Raw genomic sequence first — 16,739 nt, forward strand, 5'->3', positions numbered from 1 at the left:
CTTTTGAGACAGTAAAATTAAATTTTTATAAAATGATATTTTTGTTTAGTTAGAACATTCGTTTGATCTTTATTTAATATAATTTTTTTTTTTCAGCTGCTTCAAGTGCGCCAGAATCTCATTCACTTATTTATAATATTTATATAAAATGGATTTTTAAAATAAAGCTTTTTGATATTTCTTTGTGTTTTTATATGAAACTTATGAAGCCACTTCAATTGCCAACGGATTAACTGGATAAACATTTTTTGACTATACTAAGGATAATTAAAAAGTGTTTTGGATTGAAATGAAGGGAATTATTGCAATAATCTCTGAATGTTTTGTTAATAGAATAATAAGCAAGTGAAAAATTCACTCTAAAATAGACGATCTCCGAAATTCAGCTAAGTTTGAGATACAGCTGTATTTTCTACACAAGCCGGTTAATGTCACATGAAGCTCTTTACAGTTATCTTTTTCCATTGAAATGCTTGCAGAGAACAATTTTTCATATACATATTTGGAAAAACAAGTCCTTGTCCTTTAAGAAAACAGAAGAAAGAATTAATTTTTATATTTTGTTATGGTAGAAGTTTTTCTTTAAATAAAGGATACAGCACAAATCGCTTATTATCACATTGGGCACGTTCAAACACCTATCGGATAGGCTATCTGGGATACCCGTATCTGGAATATCTTTTTGAACAAAGAGGTATCCAGATAGCTTGCCCAAGCAGCTACTAAAAAAATATGTAAATATTGAGAAGAGGAAACTTTTTCTTTTGAGCAAATTACATTTTTTTTATTGTTGAATAGTACTTGCACAACCGCTTTGACTTTATTCCTTGCAATTTTTTTTTATTTTGAAGCTGAATAATCGCCCGAAAAGTAATCAAAATAAAAAAAAGCCAAATGTATATCAGCTGATCACTCGGATACCTGAGGTATACCAGAAATTCTGGGATACCTTCAGATTATTTTTTGACAGAAAATGGTTCGTTTCCTTGCTAATTTTTAACATTGTTTACAACAACAAAAAGCTATCCGATAGCTTTATGTTAGCTCTTTGAACGTTCCCATTTTCTAGCTATTTAATTCTAGTGGTTTCAAGCAGGTATGCTGCAGATGAAAACGAAATTTTTCGTCGGTTTCCACCCAGAACTACAAAAAAATTTACGGAGTGCTAGCGTGAAAACTGAATGTAAGGTAGTTATCAAAGGAGAATGGGCAAGTTTGTATGAAACGTGGACGTTACGCGGCCAGGAATGAATTTGTTATTTTTTGATGTAATTAAGGTTTACATATATTGTGCAGAAGTTTTATCCCTGTGACGTATTTCAATAACGGATAAAATGCATTTTTTCATTTAACACTTTATATATGTCTCAATGTTATAACTCAATTATGTATTTTAAGTGCAAAATATTATTTTCTGTCATTTTCCCTGAGTCTGAAGACCTTTATCTTGAATATCCAAACACTAGAACCCAAACTATAAGCATTTTAAAACAACAAATTCAAGCCTATTTTTAGAGTTTTGTTGTTCAATTTTTTGTTACTTGGAATTGTTTGAAAACTTTCGAACCTGAAATGGTTGTCTTAAAAATCTTATATTATGAGTTCTATTGGTCGGATTTTCAAGATTAATGTCTTCATGCTCAGGGAAAATGACAGAGCATCATATTTTATATTCCATATAAAAATATAAATCAGTTTTTCCTTCATACATTGAACAATGCATTAACAATACTAATACTGCATTATCTTGCATTCTTAACGCAATACAGCGAAACGTCCATAGTACAAGTTTTTCCTGGGCTATATTTCTTTCATTTGATACCAATTTTATTGATGGCCGCTCAACGTCCAAAATGCCCATTCTCCTTTGCAAGAGCATATTAGCATTAAATAATTACTAAAATCCTGCAAACCGGCAGCTATTTTTTCTGGTGGCATTAGGATCGCATGCTTCTTTTTTAAAAATTTTCTCAATTTCAGCTATTTTGAAAAACGCATTAGCCCTAATATCTCGAGAACGACTTGTCGGATAGAAAACTTGCAAGGACTTTTTAGATTGGAAATATAATTTTCTTTCTTTCTCTTTCTTTTCTCTAGGAGTTATACTTTTAGAGTTACAGTACCACAAACTGTGCATTTTTTGATATTTTAAACAGTCGTATTAGAGTTACTTGGGAAATTACTGAAAATGAGATACTTTGCAGTTCTCTTACTCTGAAAGTATAACTCCTAGAGAAAAATGATCTACTAGAGAAAGAAAGATAATTAGGTATATTTGAGATTTGTACACAAGATAAAACCCTCTTTAATACTGCATTCAAACTTAGCTGACGTCATAACTTTTTTCGGATTTTTCTCTAAACTATACATATGTACCTACTCTGATCTTATGGCGTTTTTAATTGGCAATCCGGAATTGTTCTTCGATTCGGAATCCCAATTGAACAGTTTTTTTTTATTCCGAAGAATCTGAAGTTTGGTGCGAATGTATTGATTGAGTTTGAAATGTGCCACATATATGTGTATTCGCGCCACATTTCAGTTGTTTTTGTTTTTGGTCAAGTGTGACATCTCAAATTTAAATCTATGAATGTGTTAGTGATTCTGCTTCTGATTCTGTTTTTAAAACCAGAAGAGAAATTCTCTTTTTTTCAGAATCAGAACTGTCAGTTTTGTCCAATTGAACGCTTTCAGATTGCTTTTTTTTGCTTCCAGATTGCCAATTAAAAACGCCATTAGTTGCATTAAAACTAGTTTATTGAAAATCCTTTAAGCCTTAACAAAAATTGTGGAACAAAATTGTCGCGACGCGACGTATACCAAAACTATCGAATGTGAACATATTCGACATTATCACGAATTCCGTTCGTTTTGAAAATTTTCAATGAATCCCGAAAGACAATCACAAAATGCGTTATTAATTGAAAATTTCATACAAAATTGTCTAAAATGGATTTTGTTATTGTTTTTCGGGATTTGCCATTAATATCTGAATCCGAAAGGAATGGAATTGTTGATATATCCGATAGTAGTTTTCCACAAAACTGATAGATACAACAACCGGCACAACCTTAATGTTCTACAATGCTCCAAAAATTTGTGTTTTTTTTTTGCGAAGAAAATTAGGCCCAGCTCTCAAACAGATGGGACTACGACTATTTCAACTTTTTATACAGGGTCAGCATATTACGTTTGATCCATTACTTTTGGGACACCCTGTTTATTAAGATGCAAAATTTGTTTAGTCTGACTTAAATAAAATCTACATTGTGTTCAATTTAAATTTTCACTTTTGACCTTATAAAAGAGCTGAGGTAAAAGAGCTGTTAACAATGAAACTTTCTATGTTATAGATAATGTAAGGTAAGGTGTATCTCATATAAATGCTTTTCGTATAATTTAACAACAATAGAAGTACTAGGGCAGAATCCAATTGACTTTGTAGTTTTAAAATCATCTATTTGAATTTGGTTTCTTATGGTATTACTAATCTGCCAGGAAAATAATTAACTTAGTTCCAATTTCCTAGCTAGTCAATTTCCAAAAAAAAAAACACAAAATAAATATACTACTATTTTTTTCTAGGTAAATATTAAAGGTAGGTAAACTTTTATTTAAAATCACTTTAAAGCAAATATTCCTTAAAATCTATAATTAACTAAGATAAAAACTCTAAATAAGCCTTATTGTTGATATCACTTTTTCTTTTCTTTTTTTTTCATTAAAAATTGCAACATGGCGTCCGTCCATTGACGCGCCCTTCTTTGGCGGTTTTCAAATCCTCATTGACATCCTTTGTGTTACAGCTGGAACAGTTTTCTTTAATTTTTGCTCCTTTGCTAAAATTGCATCACGTATCATTTTCGACCATGGTGTCAAAACTACCGGTGGTAATATGGGTAAAGGTAATTCAGGTTCCTTGGGTATCACAAATTTGGCCACTTCTTCTGGTGTTTTCAATAATTCCACACTTTCCGAATCGTCTGTTTCAGTTTGTGATAGAATTTTTTTCCGGATAAATTTCGAAAATCTCCTTTTTGGTGTGGAACAGAATCCACTAGTATGACGATCGAAAAAGTTTTTAAAACTTGGTAAATTTTCGGGATATTCATCTTTTTTCTCTTCAGCTTCACAGATTAATTCCATATTATCAAACATATCGGATAGTGCGGTCACGAAAAGTTCACTTTTATCTGCTTCGATTAGGGACATTTTTCTGTTATTTTAAATTCTGTTTTTTTTTTTCACACCAAATTTTTGTATTGAATTTTTTTTCTGATTGATCCTTCTTGAGGTTTCCAGCTGCTCAAGTGCACTGTTGAATTTCGAATGACGTACATTTCATATTGAATAGCAGGTAGTATATAAGAGGGAAATGTTAGGGCATGACAAGCATATGGAACTATACATACAAGACAAGGATTAGGTCCCTATATCCTAAACCAAAAATAGGGGAAATACAGCTGTTTCAATCCGTATACATATATTGTACTTATTTACTAATGATCATAAAATCTCTTTACCTACCTGGGTAAGTATGAATATTTATCAAGTAGGTACATAACCATGGAAGATTGTGATATTTCTGTGAGATTTTTTTTTTTATGACTTCTGAAGATCACAGGTATTTGTATTTCTAGCAACCCTTATATTACTTGGGTCTATATAATCTTGAAGACCATAACATTTTATGTCTGACTTGGTGTTTGTAGGGGTCAACGGTTTTTGGGTATTTTCTCATTATAAATAGGTAGCTTTGCGAAATAATCATAGAGAAAATTTCAATAGAAATTAGGGTTGTTTACTAATGGAGTAATGGTTAAGTTTTTCTGTGTATTTGGGAATAATACCTAAATAAAATACAAATCTTTGAAGGACCATACTATTTGTCTTGAATATTTGTATTGAACACCCGTGGAGAGATATATTTTTTGAAAAATCTGCAAGTGATTATAGATACTGAAAGTAAAACAGGGTGTTTCCAACTTAACTGGATAAATTTCTATTGATGATGATTTGAACCAAAACCAAGGATGTTGTATAGTGGGAACACTTATATAATAACATTTATATAATAAAATAAGTTGAATAAAAATAAACTTCAGCAACAAAAATAATTTTTTTAATTCTTAGAATTAAGGCATAACTACAACGGCCACTTTTTCAATTCTTAGAATTAAGGCATAACTACAACGGCCACTTTGTGTGATAGATTTTCCAACAGAAAAATTTAAAATAATGATGCAGAAAGCTTTGTTGGTTTCAAAAACAATTTTTATAGTTTTTTTTTTCAAAAACAAATAGAGCTAGAAGGAAATAAAAATATTTTACTTTTCTTTTTCACCTTTTCTTCAAACCAAAAAAAAACAAATTTTTCTAAAGATTTTTCATGGTGCATGTTCTCCCAAATATCATAATTTATTATTTTATTATTAAACTTATTAAGAACATTTTCTTTATTATTGTTTCTTCATAAGAATAAATTAATAAATCACTATGTTCATCACACATTTGTCGAAGAAAATTGAACTGAAAGTTTAAAATTATCATAGACAAGGAAATATGAACAGCTTTATAAAATTTTTAAACCAATTTTTTCTAAAAGTAAAGACCGTTTCGGCGTTACCAAGTTTTTACCAACCACTATTTTATTAACACATAAATAACACTGGTTTACAAGGGTATTGTTGCCGAAACAAAAATATACTTTTCTGAAAGTTTTCGGTGTGCTAAACTCGAATCCGAAGTCAGAAAAAACTAATCAGCTTCCGTTTTTGAAATATAACCATTAGAAAATGCAAAAACCGTTTTTTTTTTTAATACTTTGGACCTTGTTCTTTCATATAAGGAAAATTGTTTGAGCATATTTAGTAACAGAACTGCTTTCCATCTTCCAATACCTGTTTAAATCTTTTTATTGGTCGAGATATCTTAAAATGAAGTACTCGTAGGTAAGTGGGTTTAGCTTCATATATCATTAAGGTTATAAAATTTCTATGGTAGATATAATATGCCAAACAACTAAGGATATCTCTGGCAGTAAAAAAGATATCGGAAAGATTTAAACAGGCCTTGAAAGGTGAAAAATAGTTCTTATAAAAACCGTTACTTACTATGCCCAAACAATTTTCCTTATATAAAAGAATAAGGTAATAAGGGTAATATTTCAAAAAAGGGAGCTGATTAACTTTTTACTTGCGATATAGGTATTATAGGGCAAGTTTAGGATTCGTAAAAAAAATCGAACTCGAGATAACAATTTTACATGACATTACGATGATGGAGAATGCCAAAAAAGTGGGTCCGGCAATTCTGTCTGTCTGTCTGTCTGTCTGTCCGTCTGTCTCTATCTGGAGCTGCAGCCTAAACGAGTGAAGTGATTTTCTTCAAACTTGGTAGTTAGCAGTTTTTGGTGATTCCCTAGAGGGGAAATTGAAATTTTTTTTTTATGACCAAAACTAACGGTACCTGCCATATAACGGAAATAGAAAAGTTAATTTTTTTCAAAAACGGCTCTAACGATTTTGATTAAAATTTTTGTGTGTAATACTACACATAAGGGCCAACTTTTTAAATAAAAAAAATATTTTTTGTACCGTTATTAACGGTACCTGTCATAGAACGGTTTTTTTCGTTTCTGAATATCTCGTACAAAATTAACCCGATTTAAATGAAAATTTTTATACAAAAGTGTGTTAGAAAAGATAATATTAAAATTTTAGTAAATTTTCAAAAAACGCATTTTTGGTTTTTTAAAAAATATTTCAAAATTTTTGTTTGAAAAATCAATTTTTTGAAAACGGATCAATGAAAAATTTTGAAATTTAGTTTTTATGTGTAAATTAATTATTTCTTCAAAATGGCATACCAACTTTTTTTTTGAAAAATGTTAAAAAAATTTTATATATAAAAAATTATTTTTTTAAAAAACGGCTCCTACAATTTTCAAATTTTTTTTTCTAAAAATACCTTTTTATACGAGAAATAAAATGGCATATTTGTTTTTTTTTTTTTTTAAGATATTTTAAAACGGAGTTTTATTAATTATAAAAACAGATTTAATTTTTTTATACTACTTATGAAATTTCTTCAAAATATCGAATTTTAAATTTCTTGAATAAAAAGCTTTAACATTATAGTTACTTTAAGCATAAGAGCAAGTACATGCGACCCCAGTCGTGCAATTTATTTTGATTCGAATTCGAGTTCAGCACACCGAAAACCTTCAGAAAAGTATATTTTCGTTTCGGCAACAAAAAAAAAGTTTAATTTTGTTAATCAGTATTATCATTAACTTTAGTAAAGGCATACCAAAGTAAGGGTTTTCTTAAATCATCGCTAAAAGTTATCAACTTTGCAGATAGAGGGTTACTGTAAAAAATTTATTTTTTCTTTGAATCAAGAACCACCTCTAAAATTTTGTTTATCTTATTCCGGGGCACCCTGTTAATATATGAATGCATAATATAAGGAAGAGTGTATATATTTTATTTTTTTTTAGGCGCTTTAAAATCGATTTGTTCTGATATTGGTTGTTTTATAATTCAAAAACATTTGCAAATTTTCTAAAAGAAATTTAAGTGGATTTCTGCATGGTTTTTTGCCAAGAAGACTGCCCCATCTTAAAATAAATTAACAAATCTTCTTAATTACTTGCACCTGAACAAAGCATCTATTTTGTAAAAGTGTAGGATGCACAAACGGAATTGAAAGAAAAGTATCCTTTTTAATTAAAGTGAAAATCATATATTTTTTTTAATCTTTTAATTTCAATAAAATTTATTTATGATGACATCCGCTCAATCGTCTCCCAAATAAATAAAAAATCTTCTAAATTCTTTAGATTTTTATCAATACCCCAAAGTGAAATTCTAGTACCTTGACCTTGCGTCTGATTTTTGGATTATTTTCACATACTTACAGCTTAATAGATTTTGTTTAAATTTTGCACAATATTATACTTAAAATTATCCTTAGTAATATTGCGTTTCAAGATATTATTTAAAATATATTCCTGAATTTCTTAGTAACATTATTACGTTGTAATAATGCAAGTGTAATACTTTTCTCTAGATTTCTCACAAATGTTGCATACTAAAAATGACTAAATTAATTAAAATTTTATTGAAAAATTAAACCGAAATAATTTGTTATAAAATTCGAAATAAATATCATAGAAAATCTAATAAAAATTCCTATATTCTGAAAAAATTTTGTGATATGAGATTCCTAAGAAATCCACTATATACGAATAACGGAATTCATAAACCATCGCGAAAAAAAAAAACATTTAATTAACTGTTATCTTATTCAATTTATTTTCAAATTTTGATAATTTATTTATTTATCTTTGGTATAAAAGGATTGCTTTAATTGTATATAGAAATTATAATTAAAGCTTAACTAACAAAAAACTAATTCAAGCCACAGTTCGAGGTTCCATTTCAAAACAATAATTAATTTGCTTTTTTATTGTTGATGGAAATAATCTCTAAATGATGTTGGTGCAACAGTTGCTGCCAGCATTTTAACAGTTTCGTTTGCTGCCTTGGTTGATTTATCATCATGATGTTGAAATACAGTGAAATAAAGTATGAGTCCAATTACAACCAAAAGTAGTATTCCTGAGCACAAAATAGTACATAATGCTTTCATAGTACATGAAACGCAGCTGAAATTAAAAAAAGAAAATAATTACATATATTAGAATATTTTATTGAAAAAAAAAAATGATTTTGTCACTAAGCTGGCTCAAGTTTCTAAGATCTCAGAGAATTCCCTCATATAAAAAATTTAGTAATTTTGCTGAAAAATCCCAATGAGACTAATGAGATGAGTGAGATCTTAGGACTTGAGCTAAAAGCTTCGATTTTAAGACCGTTAAAAAATGTACAACAAACAAATTGTTCCTAAATAAAATAAAAGTATATTTTTTTATAAATAAAGAAAGTAACAATAATTTGTTCTTAAAGCTGAAATCTACAAATCCTTGCAAACTTTGGAAAATGAATACTGAAAAATTACACTATAAATGTGTATTTTTGAAAGTCTATATAGCCAATTGGGTTTGAATTTTAATAGTTTGCCTAAGATTTGACTTAACAATTAAATCCTATTTAACTAAACTATAAGTCACTTTAAAACATCTCTTTGTTGTCACAATTTATTGTGCCTTGTGAAAGAAGTCTTTAAATGTTGCAGGTGTAACAACAGACATAAGGGCTTTAGCTGTTGCAACCTCTATTGTACCATCATCGTTCCTCTTGTAGAAAACAGTAAAGTAAATTATAAGACCTATAATGATTAGAAGGATAATAAGACCAAATATTCCCAATAGCATACTGCAGGCACATTTGCAGCAACTGAAATAAGAAATGTTTATTTATTTAAGTTTTTAATCCTTTTTTCAAAACATATTTGGAATCAAGTCGGGATTATAGGTTTAGGTATACTACTTTTACTTGGATATAGGTAGGGTGTTTTTACATTTATGTTTGTGGTAAAATTTTGTTAAGTCTTGTAATCCAATTTTTATAATGGGTGTGTATGTTGTTTTAATCTATAAATTTAAACTACCTACTACATATTTCTAAAAAAATACTAAGAATTATTTCATTACTTCGGAAATAGTAGGTACATAAGACCGCTTAAACTGGCAAGTCCTTTTCTGATATATTGTCCATTTAAGCCTAAATTGACATAAGACTAAAAGGATAATCAGCTCATTGAATTCGGTAGGTACAGGTTTAGTTGTGTTGTAGGTGAATCTTAATCTATGTATAACAGATTTATATTACCAAGAAGATTCCTTCTGTTCATTTCGTTATTCTTTTATGGATGCTTATAATTTGTTAGCAGTACCTATAAAGATTCAGTAATTAAATACGCACAGTTACAGCAATTGTTATTAGTTAATAATCTTTAAAGTACAAAAGTAGGTATTACATAATTAACATTTAAGCTGATAATGTCATCTGTTATACAAAGCTCTGACAACCCCAAAAAAAGGCCCAAAACTTCTAGAGAAAAGGAATGCAATGACACACCTGCATTCCCTTGACCTTAGGCATGGAATAAATTAAAGAAACGTGAGCCCTTTCAAAGTTTCCTGAGGTCAATTTGGCGAACCTCACGTTTAGAGTCTTAAGGTGAAAAAACAGTTTGGGAAAGTTGTCAATTGTCATCCCATTTGAAATCATGACAGAAATGTAAATTTTCCTCGTGAATTTAAATTTGTCGATCATAATAAAAAGTTTAAAAGCTGACCCGATGAATATTATCCTAAGTTTTCAGACATGAGCTTCAAATATAACATTATGAAAAATGCCTACACGAATTTTTCAATCTTTGCTGATTTTTGCTCTTATAGACAAATTTTTTGGTAAAATGTGTGGATCTATTTTTACTTGCGATATAGGTACTATAGGTACGGTGACCATCCGTCCCGGTTTACCCGGGACTGTCCCGTATTTCTACAGCTTGTCCCGGGTTTTTATTTAAGAAACCCGGGACGTATAAGTGTCCCGTATTTTGTAATTTGTCCCGTGATTGTCCCGTATTTGCACATTCTCTGATTTTTTTATTCAATATTTTAAAGACTTTGTACGAAAAACAAGAAAACAGTGATTGGAAATTAAAATTTTTCTAGTACGCTGCTGAAGCAAAACGAAAAATTTTCTAAGTCTCCAAAGTAAAAAAACGATAAAAAAAACTCTCCATATATTCTAGCACAGGTAAGAATTTCGTTGCCTAAGCTGCGTACTGTGCAACGAAAAGCAAAATTTTCGTTTACGATTTCGTTTTGCCTCTAGACTAGGCTTTAGTTTTTTTTTAAATGTTCGTCCACTCGTATTTAGTTCCAGCTTCTGTTTGTCAGGTTGGTACACCAGGAAAAATGTTTTCAAATAAAGAACAATATATGGAAGAGTAAAGAACCCAGATAAGTTTCAAAACTTTTAAGGACATGTTAAAAGTTGTGTTAAGGTTTATACAATTTCAAAACCATTTAAATAAAAATGTTAAAAACAGCTCTCCCGATTTTGATTAAAAATATATTTTTTTAGAAGTTATAAACAGACATTATTAAAAAAACCATTTTCTTGATTTCTGATTTCGTAAACGACTTAAATGATTTCAACAAAAACGCTCCCTAAAAATCGTTTAGGAAATCTTAATATCAAAAAAAGGAAAAATTATGAAAACTCATTTAAAAAAAATTTAAATTTTTTATCCGTCCCGGGTTTGGCTTCCAGAAATATGGTCACCGTAACTATAGGGCAAGTTTAGGATTCGTAAAAAAAATCGAACTCGAGATAACAATTTTACATGACATTACGATGATGGAGAATGTCAAAAAAGTGGGTCCGGCAATTCTGTCTGTCTGTCTGTCTGTCTGTCTGTCTGTCTGTCTGTCTGTCTGTCTGTCTGTCTGTCTGTCTGTCTGTCTGTCTGTCTGTCTGTCTGTCTGTCTGTCTGTCTGTCTGTCTGTCTGTCTGTCTGTCTGTCTGTCTGTCTGTCCGTCTGTCTCTATCTGGAGCTGCAGCCTAAACGAGTGAAGTGATTTTCTTCAAACTTGGTAGTTAGCAGTTTTTGGTGATTCCCTAGTCGACTTATGAAATTTCTTCAAAATATCGAATTTTAAATTTCTTGAATAAAAAGCTTTAACATTATAGTTATGTCGTTTTCTATTGACTTTTGAGATTTGTGTGTAAAATTCTCAGATTTTCCACTGCAAATAGAATATGAAATCTAGTTTTGTAATTGTGTGCGAAATCTGTGCGTATAAAAAAAATAAAACAACAACAAATGTTCAGACAAATGTCAAACAGAGGAGTGTGTGTGAAAGTGCGTGTGTTTGTATGCGTGAATCTTGATAAAAATCCAGAATCAGATTCTTGAATCTCAGATTCATTTTTTTGTCATTTTTTTGAATCTCAAGACGCAAATAGATCATGAAATCTGAGATTTGTCCACTATTTCCCCTCTTCACCCCCCCTTTCAGCTGTCAAATTCACAAATCTCATTCTGAGATTCGTCAATAGAAAACGACATTACTTTAAGCATAAGAGCAAGTACGTGCGACCCCAGTCGTGCAATTTATTTTTTTTTAATATTGGTTTTTGAAATATTGTCAATTTTTATCCACTGAAAGTACCTACTTAAAAATGGCTTCTTAAATTCATTCATTTTTACATAATTAACCTGAATTAAAGTTTATTCTGTTAAGATTTTTTGTACCCTCAAATAAATATCATAATTTGAATCTTAATGGTGCACCAAATGTCCTTTTATTGTGAGTACGCATTATTAAGATTTAATAAACAGACACAAACTGTTGACATTTCGAAAACCCATATTAATTAAATTCAAATGCGTTACAATAATCTATTGCAAGCAATATAATTTAACTTAAGTAAACATATCACGTTTCGGTAAACTGACACCTAACCTAAAAACTTTAGGATTTTATTGGTGTGTAGTTATCGCCATTAATTTTTGTTTTCACATGACTCATATTAAGTAAGGTGAATTCCCTTAGTACATATACCTATCGATTTCATTGCAAAAAAATATATTCCTATTAATGTGATAACAGTCTAGATAACAATTTGGCAAATTTTGCGAATATGATTAACATATTTGTCTGCTATCAGTAAAAAAGGGTAATTGTAATTACTAAGCACATATTCTAATTTCACTTTGTTTGGGCGAACAAACAATTCGGTGTGATTATCATATATTTATCATTTATGGTTCATCATTTTGAATAATAAATTGTTATAAAATTATGCTTCTACTTGGAACAATCTTAGCAGTCATATAACATTTAATCAACTATTCACGAGTATGTACTTTCAAAGAAGTTTTTAGGTATTTTAGTAATTCTTCTAGGTACTTATAATTTTTATCTTTATGGGAAACTATAAACAAAGTTTTTGAAGTGTTTTTGATTATTTCTTAAATATCAAAATAAATAGATTAGATTGAAGAGATTATCAAAATTCACCTATAAAGGCTGTTTTTTTAAAGACAAAGGTACAAAATTTTAAACACTTTAGTAAAATTCTAAAGCCATTTTAGGTATTTACTTAGTTAAAAATCCGCCTGGCTCTTTGTAACTAACTAACTTAGTAACTAACCAAAATGGTTTTAGCATTTCAAAATATCATTTTAAATTTTGCTCCAATGTTTTTAATACATTAAATCAAACATTTTCAGCGCTGATTTTTGCGGAAAAGAGCGAAATTATATTGATCCCTAAAGGATAGTTATGTAGTTAGTTAGTTGTGAAGCATCAAAACACAAGATTTTAATTTTTCGTTAACCAAAATTATTAATTCAATTAGATTTTTAATAAGAAGATTGTTTTGTTTTGTTCAAAATGAATGCATACATACATCAGCTATCCTTCTGGAAGTCCTCTGAACAAAGTCAAATAAATAAAATTAAATGCTCTTAACTCGGCATACAAAATGTTGTGGGAAAATCTTCAACAATACAGGAAATAGTCTAGGTCTCAGTTTAGCCCGAAAACCAATACTTACTTCTGAAACGAATTAAAAAACAAATTTCAACGTTGTTAAAATTTGTCCCTGGTCACTATCAAATAAAAAAGGCTGGCGAATACAAATTACACTAACAGTTTGGAATTCAAAAATAGGGTTTAAGGATAAAATTGTCTGAAACTATAAGTTACTGCTGTAAAAAAACACCCTTTATAAAGAGCTTTATAACGTAGCGTATTGTTATTTATCTACTATCGATCACATATCATTATCAGTTCATAAAAGTAAATGCACTTATCACAATCTACAGGAAGGAATCACTAAAACTCAACAGAATTTTTCTAAAAGCCTCTTTAAAGACTATAAACAGTTAATACTCTATTTTCTATTTCATGCCACATCTTTATTTAACAGCAAAACAAAAAAATAGAAAGATGGTAAGTGCTAAACAATATCATTTGCTAAGATTCTGAGCTTTTAAGTTTGATTTCAAGTGAAGATAATCGGTGGTAATATCAACATCTTACTTTAAAGATTTTCGATTCTAAAAGAAGTATCCGATATCAAAATAAAAATTTGCCTCAAAAACAAGTAAACATGTACCCAGCCCCAGCACATCAGTCATACCCAAAATCGAAATTTTATTCTTTAAATGCAATCAAACCACTGATTAGGGTTATCAAACTGTTATCATTGTTATGAAACTGATTTGCTAGAATATTTTTGAATTTGGGGTCTAAAATTATTTTAAACGAATTCTTAATTGGGTTCGGAGGTTACACAATTTTTGATAACCAAAAGGCACCCTAACCGATGGAAACAGTAATTAAAGAAAAGTACTCTAAGAATTATTATTGAATGACTAATACATTTATTTTTTTTTTTCAATAAATTGATACACTTCAATCATTTATAGTGAATGCAATTATATTAATGAAAATGATTAAATTTTGTTCACTATAATCAAATCAAATCAAATATAATTTCTTGTGACACAAACGTAAACTCATCAAGTAAATTTATTTTGTAAATACTTACCAACAGACCACTTTGGCCGGGCACTTAAGACATTCCCATAGAGCGTTACACATTTTGTTACTATTTTTGTTTTAAAGGTCGTTTGTAAATTTTAGTAATGAATCCTTGAATTACAATTTTCTGTATTATGAATGTAACAGAAAATTTTTAAAAGTTTTGTTTTATTTTGAATAAACAAAACACAACTACTTCGTTCGAATGTTAATGAAATACTAAATGGTTTTCACACCTCTTGTGTCCAACGTCACTATCAACTTCAACAAGACGTTTTAAGAGTTAATTAGATAGACCCATAGCTTTTATTAAGTTTATTGTTGTTGTTTTGTTTTTAATTTATTGATAAGATATCGAAGTAATGTACTTAAATATTGTATACAAAGAACAAAATTGGAGAAGGGGATAGGTTGGTTTTAGCTGCTTGGAAGTATTGCTGATGGAAAATATACTTATCAGTGAAAGAGTAAATTGATAACTGATAAATCAATGTAATCCATACAAAAAAATCTATGCACGTTTAGAATGAGCTATCTGATTTTACACATTTTTTAACTTTAGCTACCAATATCATTTTTATGATACACACTTAAGTGTACATATTTTAAGTGATTAAAATGTCTAGAAAATTTTTTAAGTTAATTAAATAGGTATATATGATAAACATATCTAAAATCAGTGTATTTTTTACAATGATAAGTATAAATTATTGTTTTTCAGTTCAAAAATAATAGTTAACCTAGTATCAATCATTCGAATATAAAATATATATTCAGAACCCCGCAAGTTTTTATTTTTCACAATTTTAAGATATTGGTAAATAAATATTAATCATTTCTGTAGAAAGAATTTTATTATTTTGTTTGAGTGCTAAGACTCACTGTTGTCTTGATCGCAATATCCGGTCCCTAAATCACGGAAACACTCATTCGAAATAATGAAAAATCGAGGCAGCGAAAGCCCAAGGATTTACTTTCTGGATGTTTCTGCCAAACAAAAATCGACTAGCCCGATGCATTAAACTTTTTGCTTATATCATCAACTAAGCATATGCGAGTTGCATTGTTAAAAGATTAATCTCTTAAGATTTTCTCAAGAAGATTTCTCGAAGCTTTCCTGACCGTAGCTTATGGGCTTTTTCATGTCCACGAGTCGGTATAAGATTGTTGTGTCTTCCGCCGAATTTTTACAATTTTGAATTAACCAAGAACGAAAGAACAATTCTTGCAACTAAAAAAACTTCACAATTCAATATCAATTACTTGATCATCTACTTTCCTAAAAAATGTATTGATTTATTGACAAATAATCAGGAGATTTTTTACACTCATTAGATTTGCGTCACTTTACGAAAAATTGAAAGTGATATCGATATTCCTCATGCCTTTAAATTAACTGCATTTGAAAATTTAGAATAGGTGACCCTGTCCAAAAGACATAAACTCAAATGGAAATTGGGCCAAAGTCGTTTAGTACTGGGTTACCTCTCGAGCATAAAATATCGCTACCAAATATCTGTCTGCTTTGTTTAAAATTTAAAAAAAAAGGTACACTACGGTGTATGCGCAACTTTTTTTTCGTAATTTTAATAAATTTCAATACTTGAAATCTTTTAGTCTAATTTTCAAGTATTCGTTATTAAGAACAATAACTCTTTATTAATAGTTAGATAGATATTTTTTTACCAATAATGTAAGAATATGGTCAATTGGTTGTTTATAGTAAACCTCTGTCGCAAGTAAGGTGCTTAAAAGAACAATGAGTTAAAAGAACAATGAGTTATTGATAAAAAAAATGAACACATTGTAAAGTTCGTTATACATAGATACATTTGTACATTTGTCTAGACTTCAACATTTTTCTTTTCATACTCAGGTTACGTTTCAAAAATCGATAGTAACAAAATTTTAACCATGATTGATTTATTTTTCCAAGAATATGATTATGTGCTGTCGATTAGAAAATGTGATAAATAATTTGTGATAACAAAACACACATTTATTTCCAAAAATATTATTTTATGTACGTTGGTGGTCTAATCTTAAAAAATTTCAACAACCAGATTTTCCAAGAAATTTTTCTTTTAATTTTTAATTGTGGGTTATTACGATTAATTCTTTCTATAACTTTAGTATTTCAATAGAATGTTTCAAATTTGTTTCCAAATGCGATTTTTATCAAATAGGAAATGTTTTTATATTT

At 29.3% G+C, this 16,739-nt stretch overlaps 1 protein-coding gene across 2 annotated transcripts; it reads right to left on the reverse strand.

Annotated features, from left to right (window-relative positions):
- Positions 1-8,295: 8,295 nt before the first annotated feature.
- Positions 8,296-14,823, reverse strand: LOC129920215 (protein midgut expression 1). 2 transcript variants are annotated; one of them, XM_056001461.1, is made up of 2 exons: positions 14,544-14,823; positions 8,296-8,671 (listed from the first exon to the last, which is right to left on the reverse strand). In XM_056001461.1, exons 1-2 carry the CDS (start codon positions 14,594-14,596, stop codon positions 8,470-8,472), a joined length of 255 nt encoding a protein of 84 aa, XP_055857436.1. In that variant the 5' UTR covers positions 14,597-14,823; the 3' UTR covers positions 8,296-8,469. The 2 variants fall into 2 exon arrangements, with proteins under 2 accessions (XP_055857436.1, XP_055857437.1); XM_056001462.1 differs by lacking the exon at positions 8,296-8,671 and adding an exon at positions 8,721-9,362 and having other exon boundaries at positions 14,544-14,821.
- Between the last annotated feature and the right edge of the window lie 1,916 nt (positions 14,824-16,739).

Source organism: Episyrphus balteatus, chromosome 4 (genome assembly GCF_945859705.1).
Source record: "Episyrphus balteatus chromosome 4, idEpiBalt1.1, whole genome shotgun sequence".
Classification (NCBI taxonomy): domain Eukaryota; kingdom Metazoa; phylum Arthropoda; class Insecta; order Diptera; family Syrphidae; genus Episyrphus; species Episyrphus balteatus.